The sequence below is a fragment of the Haliaeetus leucocephalus genome, unplaced genomic scaffold (genome assembly GCF_000737465.1).
Source record: "Haliaeetus leucocephalus isolate CR32 unplaced genomic scaffold, Haliaeetus_leucocephalus-4.0 Scaffold295, whole genome shotgun sequence".
NCBI lineage: Eukaryota > Metazoa > Chordata > Aves > Accipitriformes > Accipitridae > Haliaeetus > Haliaeetus leucocephalus.
Window position 1 is genome coordinate 8,322,668 of NW_010972731.1, and position 13,419 is coordinate 8,336,086.

The 13,419-nt window shown below is 47.0% G+C and overlaps 1 protein-coding gene across 1 annotated transcript in view; it reads left to right on the forward strand.

The window, feature by feature from the left end:
- LMF1 (lipase maturation factor 1) overlaps positions 1–13,419 on the forward strand; it is a 203,670-nt gene that overhangs the window by 59,650 nt on the left and 130,601 nt on the right. Inside the window, exon 5 of the mRNA XM_010570606.1 lies at positions 249–397. Within this exon, the coding sequence (XP_010568908.1) occupies positions 249–397 (149 nt within the window). The remainder of the gene's footprint in view (positions 1–248; positions 398–13,419) is intronic.

A 13,419-nucleotide genomic window follows, 5' to 3' on the forward strand; every position in this document is an offset into this window, starting at 1 on the left:
GAACAACACAGCCCAATGCACCAAATGTAGATGCTCGTCATTCACACTGTACCTTAAAGCATCTGAATTCCCAGTGTGTGTGATGTGTGTATTAGGACAGAGGTGGTACCTAAGTTCCCCCAAGTTAAACTTAAAAAGCATTACAGGTTTCTTTTATTTCTTGGGTGTTCAAAATTTCAGAAAGGATAACTTATAGGACTTGTACAATAACTATTTTCTTTTTCATTTCTCACGTGTTGGCACTACAGGATGGGAATCACAGCTCCTGGAAACGGGATTCCTGGGGATATTCCTCTGCCCGCTCTGGACCCTCTCCCGTCTGCCCCGGCATACTCCTCCTTCCAGCATTGTCATCTGGGGCTTCCGCTGGCTGATTTTCAGGATCATGCTTGGAGCGGTAAGTGGGACTTCACGTTTTTGTGCGTTTTGAGGTGACAGCAAAAGGAGTGTCTCATCCTAGCAGAAAACTTCCCCCTGGTCCAACACATTGGAGTCCTCTGGTGTAGGAATTTTTCTGGTTGCAAGGAAGAAGCATGTAGCAGGAAATGCTTCATGCTCTGGTTCACAGAATCTTTCAACTTACTATTAGTGTTTATTTTAAGGAGGGCAAACATAGGAGTAAGAATATCTGTGTTGATATGTTGGTGCTGCTCTTGTGATTGGCTCTTGAAAAGGAATAAAAGTGAAGTTTGAGACTTGGGCATTGTGGCTTAACGATAAGATGGGAATCCAGTGGGTAATTCCCAGGAACCAGGAGCTTTACCCTGAGTTATTTTTTCTTTGTGTGTGCTTTACTGAAATGTCATTCTCTGCTCCATGTTTTTAGAGAGAACAATTGCTGCATTACTGTCCCGGTGCCAGTGGAAATTCCCAAGTAGCTTGTAAAAGAATCCATCAGGAACTGACACATCCTTGTTAAAATAAAGGCGTGGCAGGGGTGTTACCCTGTCATCTGGATCCGCATTTTGGACATTTCAAAATATCCCAAAACTTTAAGCTAAGGATCATCACTATAGGAAGAGATTGCAGGCAGGAGGGACATTCCTGTATCCATTTCCTCTAAAATCCTTTTCTCACCCCAGCTCTTAATGTGCTTGAATCCGTAGTTGACCCCAATAAGCTTTAATTATCCTTCTGCTCTTAAAAAATACAATAAAGACAAACTTTTTTTGTGCTAACCTTAGTGTTACGTGTTTTCAAGACAACTTGGTTAGTGGCAAACGTGTTATTGCAGTATATATTCTTGGAAAATGCATGCTGTACGCTTGTTGCCTCGAAGGACGGTTTCCCAACCCATGACAATTCAGCAAATTCAGCTTGAAAGAGCAGAAGGTTTTGCTTTTTCGTGTGCCTTGTGGAACTGGTATTTCAAAACCCACTCTTTGATGTTGCATTCGTTTCTTTGCCATAGCTATTGTGTAGCATTGCCAGATTTTGCTCAGCTTCCTAAAACTGCAATTCTTGTTCATTATTAATTCCTGCAATTCTTGCTCATTATTAATTAAATAAATCTGGTCCTGCTGCAGGGCGATGCAGATGGATAAAATGACTCCTGAAGGTCCACTCCAGCACAGCTTTCTATGCAGATATACGATATCTGCATGTGTAGATAATCCCATAGATTTTAATGCAACTGCTGGTTGAAAATATTCAGTGAGGGTTTATGGAACAAGTCATCTTTGTAATGCTTTTAAAATGCAATGAGGCTTTCGGTTGGAGTTAGGTGAATGGTATGGTTTCTAGCATCCTGCCACCACTGCTCCTGCCATACGCTGGGATGGAGGCTACTGGATGCATCTGTAATTGCAACTTTGCTTTAAATGATAGAAATCCAGTCTTTTAGGAAGCCTAACTTGTAGAGAGAGGGTCTTGTTTGACAGTCCCCAGGATGAGAGCGGCACATGGAGCTAATGGGAAGATCTTCGTGCTGGGCTGAACACACAATGTCAGGACACTCATGGCAAACAAGCTGTTGTGATTAGGTAGGTAAGTGCAGAATTACTTAGACTCTTGCAGTCTGTTTCCTGGAGTCTTTTCCTGGGACAGATGGGAAGTTGCTATTAGAAAAAAAGCTGGAACGGGTCTTAGCAAAACTGCTGATAGGAAAGGAATCGAAGTGGGAGCATCTGCGGAGCTTGGTGCTGTTTATGGGAAAACAATGTCGGAAGGGAAGTGTGGTAGCCAAGTGAAGTGCAGTGTATGGTTTTGGGGGAGAATAAGGGAAGATAATCCTTGAAAATGGCCTGCCTTAAACCAACAGACAGTTTGTAAATCTGTGCGTGGGCTCTGCTGCAGCATCAAGAGTCCGTAGCCTGGAGAAGCAGTCGGGGTGCTTCAGGGCTGGCACCACTGCAGGCTCCTGGGGCACAGAGGCACTGTCTTCATGGCATCAGGGACGGGTCTGCGACGGTACTTACTGCTCAGTGACACTTCTGCACGAGGCGGCCGGTTGACTTGCTGCTGTCTCCTGCAGAGCTCCTTGGGGACGGTAATTTGCAGTCCACATGAACATCAGAGATGATGAGATGTGGGTCTCCGTGCAGTTGATCCAACAGGTATTAAGGGCATGTTACTGGACTAGTGAGAATGGTTCTGGTTTTTGGATGAGAAAGTAAGGGTGGGTTTGGTATTAAATTTTTGTGAGAAAGTGTCTGTTGTTCTTGATGCTTTCCCGTTTCTCATTTGGACGTCATGTTGACTTGGTTAAAACAGAGATCTTTCAAAGTTGGCTGGAGAAGGTCCCCGTCACATCTACCCTTGAGCTGGCTGGAGCCACGTGTCCCCGAGCCGTGGGATGGCTGCGGGAGGTCACAGTCCCAAGGGCAGCTGCTCTCCGCCTGAGGAAGGATTTCTGCAAATTTAATGCAGTGCTTAAAACTTAACACACCAGCCACTATTGAGGCATGGTTTTCACACTAGTTTTCAAGTATTTTAAGCAACTGTTTAGGGAACCCAGTTGAAGGCTGCTAACCTGCCAGGAATATCCATCCACATTTTATTACAAATTAAATTTCCTGTCCTCTCCTTTAAGCACAGAATGATAAGCACTTTAGTAGCTGGCCTGTGTGGTTTCTTCATTATATTTTTTGAGGGCAGCAAAGGTCTAAGTTGTTAAAGATTAGTGAGTGCAGTAACACAGCGCTGGCTGGCCTTTAACGACAGTCACGGGGACCTGTGTGGGTGACCCGAGGGGTCCCAGCCTCTGCAGGACCCCTGTGCAGTGATTCGAGAGGAGCTGAGAGTGTTCCCTGTCTTGCCGGATTAGATCCCATGAGGTGACCTGTTAATCCTCCGACCTGGTGAAGTCCAAGATGCAAGTTACCTTAAATGCAAGTTAGACTTTGCTTTGACTGCAGTGCTTGGGGGGGGCATGGTTGTGGGTGGGAGGTTCTGGGTTTTTTGGGGTGGGTTTTTTTGCTTGTTTGGTTTTTTTGCCAGGAACCTCATTGTGAATGTATTATTTGGGCCATATATCACCTATGATATTTTCACCAAATGTCAGTATAGCCCCTTTGTCCTCAATGGATGGAGGCTGATTCCTGTGGTCTTGATGCTTCTCAGCTTCTGAAATGCTGCTTCTCAGTTGTGATGCTGATTATAGAAAGAATCGACAGTCCATGACACCACATGTAGGGAAACACAGCTAATTTTCTTAACAAGTTATATTATGATTATCAAGTTTGCATCCTGCTTTCCTTTTAAAATGGGAGTCTGACTGAGCTTTGCTCTGTTCCTGCTTATTTATAATATATATTCTGAATTATGGGACAGATTGGATATAAAGGAAAACCGTGCTCACCAGACATCTTTGTTACTGTTATCTCTGCTGCTTCTTGGTTTTATCTGGAGAGTAATAACTCTCCTGTTATTTTAGGGAGAGCCCTCTGCAGAAGAGATGCCGCCCCTTGAGTCCCTCGTCTGTCTGGGTTACTGATATATAAGTAACAGGCATGGGAGAGGAAAACATGGAAAGGTCATTAAATGGGGATCTATACAAGCAAGTGGAAATCGGTGATTGATGGTATCTTTAATGTTTTGGGGCCCAAACACATGTACGTTTCCTTCTCGGCCGGGATAATGATGCTTGCAGGCACCGGGAAGCGAGTTTAATGCGTGAAACCGAAGTATCCTCCTGGAGCGCAGATGCACCTGCTCACAGGCCATCTTTGATTTCTTCCCTCATCTGGGCAGGAGCTGAAGCATGTGCACAAATGTGGACTGAAGGAAGTTTATCCTAGGGGTAGGATTGGCAACGATGATATCTTGCACAGAAAGTTCGACTGTCCCGCGTGGTTCTCTGGGGACCCTTCTAGCTGGTTGAGGTGAGGCTTTCCTTGGAAAATGGCATCCTCCAGGCAAACGGCATTCCCTTGAGTCAGCTTGGTTTTTCTCACCTTGTGCTGGATGTTAGGTGAGCAGTGCCATGTGCGGGTTTGAAACGCGCCCGAGATGGGCAAGCTTGTCTCTCTTTTGCAATGTGATGGCTCCTAGTGAAGACTTCAGGTTCTTGTCCCATAGCTCTTCTGCTTTCTGCAGCAGCTTCCTGTATCATGGGGGTCGATTTCACTTGTCAGCCCCTTTTTTTTCATTCAGCGTATCATATTTGGGAACTTTTTCCATGTGGAGCTCTAGCAACCAGAGACTTTGCATTGAAGCACTAGGAATTCCTACCAAAAGGAATGCTGATGCGCCGATGCCCATTGCAGCCCCTCTTGTATCAGCCTGTGAAGGAGCAGAAGATCAAGCCCAGTAAGCTGCTGGCTACAAAATGAACCTGACTGTAAAGAAGGGAGGCTGGACCTACAGGATGTTATTTCCTAACCAGAATTGGCATGATTGTTGCTATCGGTCTCCCCAGAGCACATTAATCATCATCTCAAAAGCTTCCCATATCCTATCACCCCACGCGCTTGTTTACAACCTCCTAGTTAAGGAGCACTGGAGCAGTGATACGTCTTTATACTTTCCACCACGTAAACCATAGAAGTCCACAGAGCTGGTGGAAGTTGTCTGAGCAGCACATGAAGGTCACGGACGCGCTGCGCCTGCTCCCCTGCTTTGCTGCTGCCTTTTCTTTTGTGTCTCCCTGTTAATCTCTGTCCTGCATAGGAGGTGAATATTGCTCCTGACACATCCCCAGCATGGTCCTCGTTCCTCCTCTCTCAGTCTTAACCAGGTGTTTGCCGCTGAAGCATGCGAGCACTGTTGTCCGGCTCCAGACTGGTGTACGGGAGCCTTGCTGTTTCCTGACTAATCCTCCCCCCAAAAATCATGTCCAGATCTTGCTTTATTGTGCATGCCTTCCCTGGGGGCTGGCTGGGCTTGCTTAGGGGGGATACAGCATACGAGAAGTAAAATAATCCCGGCTGCGTACTTGCAGGAGGTGAGGAGCACAGGCAGGCTCTGCTTCTGGGGTTTGATTGGCAGCAAGTGCTGGGCTGATCTCAAATATTGCTGACTTTTTAAAAGGCATAATTACGTGATTCAATCTATATGTTTGATGTTCCTAATAATCCATTAGTGCAGGATGTAAAGACGGATGCTTCTTAGGAACATGCAGAGGCAACAGAATAGCAGTCCCTTTGTGTGAGTGAGCAGCTTGTTAGGAAATAAGTGATGCAAACAGACATTTACGGGGCTGATTTGCCTCAGAAGTGCTCGGTGACTTGATGTCTTTGTCGGTTTGCTTGCGACTCTCTGTCACTCTGATTTCTTGAAGCTTGGAAGATGCAAAGCATTGTTTTGTGTTTCCACAAGAATCAAGAGGTGGGTAAGCCAAGGTGTACGCTCAGCCCGTCAGGCGTTAACCAAGGACGTCAACCAAACCGCTGTGACTTGCCGAAAGGAGCAGCCCGCGCTGTCAGTAAGGTACTTTGCTCGGCAGCGTTGCTGGGTGGTAATTAGGTGTTTTGACATCTGCAACTACCTGGGGAGGCATCGAAGGCATGATGCTGCACTCTCAAAGCTTCGGCCCTCTCTCAAGTATATATATATTTTTCAGCAGACAGAGTTTGTTTTCCAGCTGCTCCGTTCCCTGTAGAGCTGTTGTTGGACTCGGTGCATTTGATGGGTTTGAGGACGGCGGGGCTGTCTGCGTGCTGCTGGCCCAGTTCCCCAGTCTGGGTCAGCCTCTTCTCTGAGCCCCTCACCACAGGTTGGGGGTCCTGAGGGGCTCTTGGCTCCTGGCAGCCATTTAGTCAAACTGCAGATTTTTATAATCGCCTGATCCCCAGTAATGAGACTCATCGGAGGAGTAGCCGTGCTTCCCTGGTTCGGTGGAGCAGCATCTCCCCTGCATCTTGTAGTTTTTCAAAGCCAAGTCACATTTGTGCTGTCTGGGCTTCGTGCTCTGGACGGGCTGCTGAGGGGAGTTTCTGGTTTAATGACCAGGGCTATGATCGTATGCTGCACTAGGTGAGGCCATGGGCTTTACCTCTGAGATGGGCAAGTTTCTGGTTTGCTTTTGTGTTTTGGTTTTTTTTGTGATAGGCAGCAACATTGCTCGTTAGCTCTCCTTTATCAGAAAATACAATTTGTGGCTAATACCCCATACAGCAAATCTTAGTCCCATTCTTTTTTTGCAAAAGACTTGAAAGTAGATGACAACTTTGTCGAGTTCATATATTATGTGTAATTACCTGCTGCAGGCAAAACCCTGTGGTGGGGGAGTCCAAATACCTGCCCCAGTTGTGTTTGGGGGCAGGCTGGGGAGTAGCTGTGAGCTGATGAATTGCTAACACCGTGTTGCTGAAACTTCATAGTAGATCCTGAAAGTCGTTAGTGATTGCATACGTAAACCATAAAATATAGTTTCTGTTTCTTCATTAGTTGAGTGTCTAAGAAACATTGTGTGCATACTTGCTCAGAAATGTGAGAATTTGATTTTCGTCAACACCTGTGTGTGTAACTATAGTAACACTGATAAAACTTAGTAACTGAAAAAACACATGGAAAGGGATAGGAGTATGGGAACGTGATTTTACCGGGTTTTGGGAAGAACCCTAGACAAGGTTCATCCTTGAGCCCCCTGCAGCCAGCGTGGGTGGGTAAGCGGTAGCAGTGCTGGGTGTCGGGGGCATCTCCTGATTTCTCTGCCGTGGGGTTTTACTGTGTTGCACGAGCTTTAACAGCCCCGTCTGGCTTGTGGTGTGATGCCACACTGTGCTGCGGGGCAGCTCAGGCTGCATCTTGGCATGCATCAAGCTGAATCTTGACTTGCAAAGGCTGATGCTCTTGACCGTAGACGTGACTTTTATGATTTCCCCACCGATTATTCCTAAGCGTTGCCTCTGCTTGTTACACACAGCTCCTCCAGTCTCACACCAGAGGGGTTTTTTTGAGAAGAGACAGTTAAATGTGCAGCTGTTCCCTCCTATCAGCACATCTTTCTGTCGATAAAGCAGAGATAAACGGGTGCGTAATGAGTTCAGGTCTAACTCTTGGCGTAGTATTGCCTCTTCCACACGAGCTGGTGAAGTATGGTGGTAATGATGGCACAGGTCAAGGACTTACCAGGTCAAAAAGCAAAGCAAGCAGCGAGTCCCCTATAAAAACCGCCCTGCTGCTGAGGACAGAAAATATGACTTAGGGGCTGGGATGGGGAAACGGGTCCCAAACTGAGCCAGAGAAGAAACTGGGATGAGCACAGGCAGAGCAGGAACAAGGATGTGGGAGCCCTGTCTGGCAAAGGATGCCGTGCCAGTCCCAGCGAGGTGCCGGGGCCCCTTCCCGCTTGGGCAGGTTTGTCGAGCCTGGTGCTGCCAAAATCATGCACAGCCGTGTTCAGGCCTGCCCAGCTCCATGCCAAGATCTGTCCTCGCGTCATTACATCTTTGGCTTAACTGGGGAGAGCGTTAAATAGCAGGCAGCTTTGAGTGGAGGAGACATGAGTGGTATTTAGGGGGGTGCATGATAGCGTTTGCACATGTTATTTGCTCCATGTTATTTCAGGTTTGGAGATATTCAAAGTATGCGTGTAGGTTTTTAATGAGTGCGTATGAGCCGTGCACAGCCTGGATTGATGCCGCAGATGAAGTTAGTGGGGAAAGTCGTGCGAGGGAACCCTGCCTGGAAGCGTGAGCTGCTGCTGTTTTACTGCAGCTCTGTGCGGCTGCAACTGTGCAGCTGGCATTCGGAAGGCTGGTGCTAAAAGCAGCATGGAAATGTCATTATCCGTTTATGGCTGGTGTTCCTCCTTTAAAACATGAGGCACACAAAATGCCTTTAGGTCAGGTTGGACTTGAGGCCAACGAGAAGCAAGAGCTGAGACTGAGTTTTCTTGCACCAGAGCAAATGCGAGTGTTTGCTGCTTGCACATGGCAGACGGCCGCCGTGATGCTGTCGGGTGTTGGTGGTCCCTCTGGAAGGGCTCAACAGTGATGGTGTGCTTCAATTTATGTGGCTTTTTATCATCTCCATTTAAAGCCGCCTCCTGTGCCTCTTCCCTCCCGCCTTTCTCTTTGTAGGACACAAACGTGGAGCCTGGCAGTTCTCTGTATTACACACAGCTGAGGGCTGGTGGTTGCTGTGCTGATAATACGGATCCATCCCAACGCATGCTCTGAGCAAGGGAGGTGTCGGTGGGAATATCGATGATCAAGATAGTTAAATGACTCGGGATTCCCACTGTCTTGTTCTTGCAAGCCTGCTGCATCCCTGTTTCATGGCAGCAGAGCTACGGTCCAGGAGTGGCCGTCCCGGGCCAGCATGGCTGCTCCCCACTATTGAACAGGAGCGGGCTGGTGCTGGGATTTGCCCGCTGTGGTCCAGGTCTCTCGGGTGCTCTTGCTTGGGGACTGGAGCCAGTGTCACTGGTGCGAGATGTTTTCAGACCTGGCCAACAAGGGAGGGAAAACGCTTTTAGTGTGGCCTGAAGGAAATGGAGAACTGGCATGCGCTTTCAAAAACCAGGGAACAACAGGAGTCGTGGACCCTCTGTGATGGAGAGGACCCGTCAGTGCCCCTCTGCTCGCAGGCAGTACCGTGCACCGTGGAAGTCACCGGCACAGCTCCTCTGCACCGACCTCTCCTGCGCCTCTTCTCTGGGTCCTTCTCCTATTGCCATAACCAGGTGGAGATGCTGGTGCTCTGCGAGCAGCAGTGCTTTATAGACAGGTATATACGGGTGAGCCCGTATGCATCAGGATGGGTTTGCAATGCCCCATGAGCAGGCAGCACTGCTGAGACGTGTGTGTTAGTCGAAGGACCGGGTAGGTCAGGTTTGCCAGCTTGATGATGTGATGTTCTGTGCAAGTAATTATCACTACTGGAGATGCAATGAGGAGGTGGCGGGGGGATTCAAGTGCTGGGGATGTAATAGCACTTTGGGAAACTGGAAGTAAAGAGGGAATTAAGGTGGGGCTGTGTCTTGCAAAGGATCACAAACATATGGAATAAGTTACCAGGGAAGGTGGCTGGAGCAGAGAGTGTAAGTGAGTCTGAGACATCTTGATTAGTTTCTGGAGGAAAGGATTGAAGAGTGTAGTGAAAAAGCAGGGAAACAGGATTTAAAGCACATTACCACTTTAATTTAAAAGTGCCCAAAGCAAGGAAATTCAGATTTAAAGCTGCCAATCTGTCACTGGCTGATGCAGGTGTTGGGGTTGGGAGGACTCCACGGGGTCTGTGTGCAGATGGGTCCGTGCCCCGCAGGCTCCGCTCCCTGGCCGGGGACGTGAGCTTGGGCAGCTTAAGCCCAAGCCTCAGGTTTGCCCCAAGGATTAGATCCTTTAATATGTGTGTTATGTAATAATATACTAATATTTATAACATATATGTATTTTTATATAATAATATTATAATTATCTGCTGTGTGTGCAGTGTCCATGACATCATCTTTGTGCGATGCCCTTAAAACTGTTGCAGGGGCTTCTGCCTGCTCGCCAGCCTGGTGGCACGCCAGGAGCTGGGGACGGGGTCATGCGGGGAATGGGGTTTTCTTCTCTCCCTTATCTTCGTGTGTTGGAGAGCCCTTCCCAGGAGTCGCTCCCCCCGCTCCTCCTCACACAGGGTACGTCATGCGGAAGGTCCTGAGGGGCACAGGGGGAATTCAGGGAAACCCAAGTGCGTCTTTTCAAGTGGTGATTTGTGACTTGGCGGTCCTTCCCCTTGGTTTACTTTCTGTAAACAAAATTTCTCTTTTTTTTTTTTTTTTTTTTCCACTTTTGGGATTTCCCTTTCTGAATGTAACTACAGACTGAACTCCTGCAAATCTGAGCTCTGCATCTCCAAGTTGTTCAAGTACATCCTCGGAAGAAGCCGCTGCAGAACAGAGGAGTCACGGAGCATTTTTTGGCAGGCAGAGGCTTAGAAAATAATTTAAATCCTCTGGCATTTCAAGTCTACACAAAAGATATGTTTCCCCTTTTACAGGAGAAAAAGATCATTTAAAGTGGTAGTCTTGGGAAAGAAATAGTGCAAAAAGATTTATAATAATTAGCAATAAATTCTTCCTCTAAATTCTTATCATTGTTTCCTAGTAAATATTGTCCATATTTCACACAGAGATGTGTTTTCAGAGAGAAGGGATCAATTATTTCCAGATTATTTGTATATCATTAGATATTTAATCTCTTTTAAAATTATTTTTTTATATTCTTGCTATTAGAAAAAAACGTTTCTTTTAAGCAACTGCAGCGAGTTATTTTAGAAACTAGTGGTTCATGTTAAACTCTTCATTTTTCTTGTTTTGTTTTTGCTTGGATTCTGTTAAAAGTGTCATAACGTGGGTGGCATTTTAAAGGTTACTGGGAAGGGTGGGGATGTGATTAGCTAATAAGGGAGATGAACTTTCTGGCAAAAATGATGAAGACTTTGAAGCAAACAGAATCTGGATGCCTGTAGTAAAATAGCATTAGATGTACTGAAATAAAAGTTGGAATTTAGGCCATCTCTGTAAATATAAAAAAAAAGAAGAAAAATCAAACGGATGTAGTTGTCATTTCAGTGACAAGCGTGCCCTGATCCTGGGCATTATGGCTCTGAAATTGAGAATAATTATTCTAATTTGTTTTATTACATTAGCGTGGGTAGGAGGGAAGAAAGGGAGCTTTCTTTTATGGCTTTCTCATTATTCATAGGCGAGCACGGCGGGGCCAGGCTCCCGACTCCTGCGCCGGGGCTTCATGGGAATTTTTGGAAAATGATGTCTGCAATGTTCTGACCTTTGCCGTCCCAGCTGCAGCCCTCCTCCTCTCTGCAGGGATCCCACACTTGACTCCTTAGCAACCTCCTTTGTGCCTCTGATCTCTCTCCATTTGTCTAGTAATAGCCCTTGGCAGGAAGACTTGTTGTTCCTTCGGTGGCTGTAAAAGGCAGGGAGCCGCTAATGCCAAGTACTTTTCAAAATCCCTTTCACCCACTCCTTGCAGCGCTGTCTTCAAAGTCAATCGGATGCTGGTGCGGTCATGGTGGCTTCTCAAAGGGTCTTTCTGGTAGCTGGGGGGAAAAAAAAAAAAAACCAAAATCAACACCGGTGACTTCTCTTTCAGGGAAGCGTTTTCCAGTCCGTCGAGTTGAGATTCTTCGCGGTTGCGTTTCGCGGTGACTCCGGTTTAGCTTTTGTGCGGGACCGACCTGCGCCCGTTGGGGCAGAACGTAGATGTTCACCTCTTCTGCGGGTGGGACCTGTCCTGGGGGCTGGGGGTCCCGGGGCCGTCTCGGAGCCCATCCCTGCCTCTGCGGGAGGGTACCAGGCAGGTAGGGTTTGTTCACCTGAAGGTGGGTTGTTCCAGAGAACCTGGAACCTGGTCCTACCATCTGCCAATGTTGGACCAGAACTAATGTTCTCCAGGTGATGGGGAAGGGCCGTCATCTTGGCGCAGGCTTGGACCTGAACGGGGCTTTGAACCGATGGGCAAGGTACAGAATAAAGCTATTTAAACAGCAGCGTCATCTGAGGAGCATAAGCTTGTGATTCTTTGGCTAAGGAAGAGGTATTCTAGCCCGTTATTTCTCTCTCATTTCATGGAAGGAGCAGGAGAGATTTGAATTACCGGCTGTTCATTTAATGAGAGGTTTGTATGAACATCAGGTACAGCTCTTTTTAAACCCTTTAGTTTGCTGCTGTCAGGGTTGTAGAAAAAAAAGTTTCCAAAAAGCCTAATACCTGTGTCATGTCTTCCCTGTGTGGCATTTCTTAAAGGAAGGAATCGAACAGCCCCTGTGCAGCGCGCATGGTCCAGGTCGTCCGTCCTGCGGCGCAGAGCTTGAACCATCGAGCAGAGCCTGCAGGTGGGAGACGGGAGGGTGGGCGAGACGCGGAGGGTCTGCATAAGCCTAGCCCAAGTCCAGCCTCTGCCACCAGTGCAGTCTGTGGCAAGCCCTGCTCCAGGGCACTCTGCAGTTGAAGACTTGGGCTCATAAATTATGCAAATATTTAAAAGTATGCAAACAATTTCAGTAGCCATAACATGAACCTTGGGGCATAAAAGGACTGTGGAAAATGTACTGAATTTTCAAAAAGCTAGAGCCCTTGCTGGTCTTGGGAAATAAATATTGTGTCCGCTCTGAGGTATATAAGAACAAAAATGTCGTAAAACAATGCCATGGAGTTCGGAGGCAGTTTTACACGTCCAGCAGAAGGATTGTGTCACTGCTGGGTATTGCTGCTTAGTGTCACACCCATCGAGCATCTTTCCTCTGGTGAATACACCCTTTGGGCATCATATTTATTATTGAGGCTGAAATATAATCCAGAATTTTTTCAAGATTTATCCTTTCAAATGCAGAAGAAAGCTGGAGCAGGCAGGCAGGGAGCAGCCTGGGAGACCTGGTGCGTAACAGCAGGAAAACTCGAAGTGCTTTAGTATTTCAGTTGTGGTCTAAAGGCATCGTGTCGGGTCCCTCGGATTTGAGTGGTTCAGGTGCCGGGGTCCGGTGGGATTGAGGAGCGGCATAGCTGGCTGTCCCGTACAGCCCTGTCCTATAGTCCTTAAATGATTTTTTTTTTTAATTTTAGCTTTGTAAAGCTCCTTCCTCTTCCGTGAACTTGGGGTCTAAATTACAGCCGGTTTGTCTTCAGAATACAGTGGTATATGTTTGGCTTTCAAAGATGTTGAAACCACTTTTTCTGTGGGTAGCAGAGGCTGGTGGGTGGCCGAGTGCATGAAGTGCAAGGCACGGTTTGGGATTTTCTCTGAGAGTGTTTCGTATCTATATTATGAGAAAAATTAAAATCTAGAATGTAGGATTGCCCTTCATTGAGATTTTTTTCTTTTTCACCCATCTTTTGTGTTGTGAAGACACAGAAAGAAGGTCTTTAAATTGACTCTAAATTTATAACGCTGGTGCCCCGTACCCCACCCTTCTCTCCAGAGCCGGTATCAATAGGGGTTTTGCAGACATAGCTTGAGTCACCAGGCTTTTTCTCGGCTTCCCGTGCTATTGGCCTGTCTGTACCATTTTTTTCAGAATTAATTT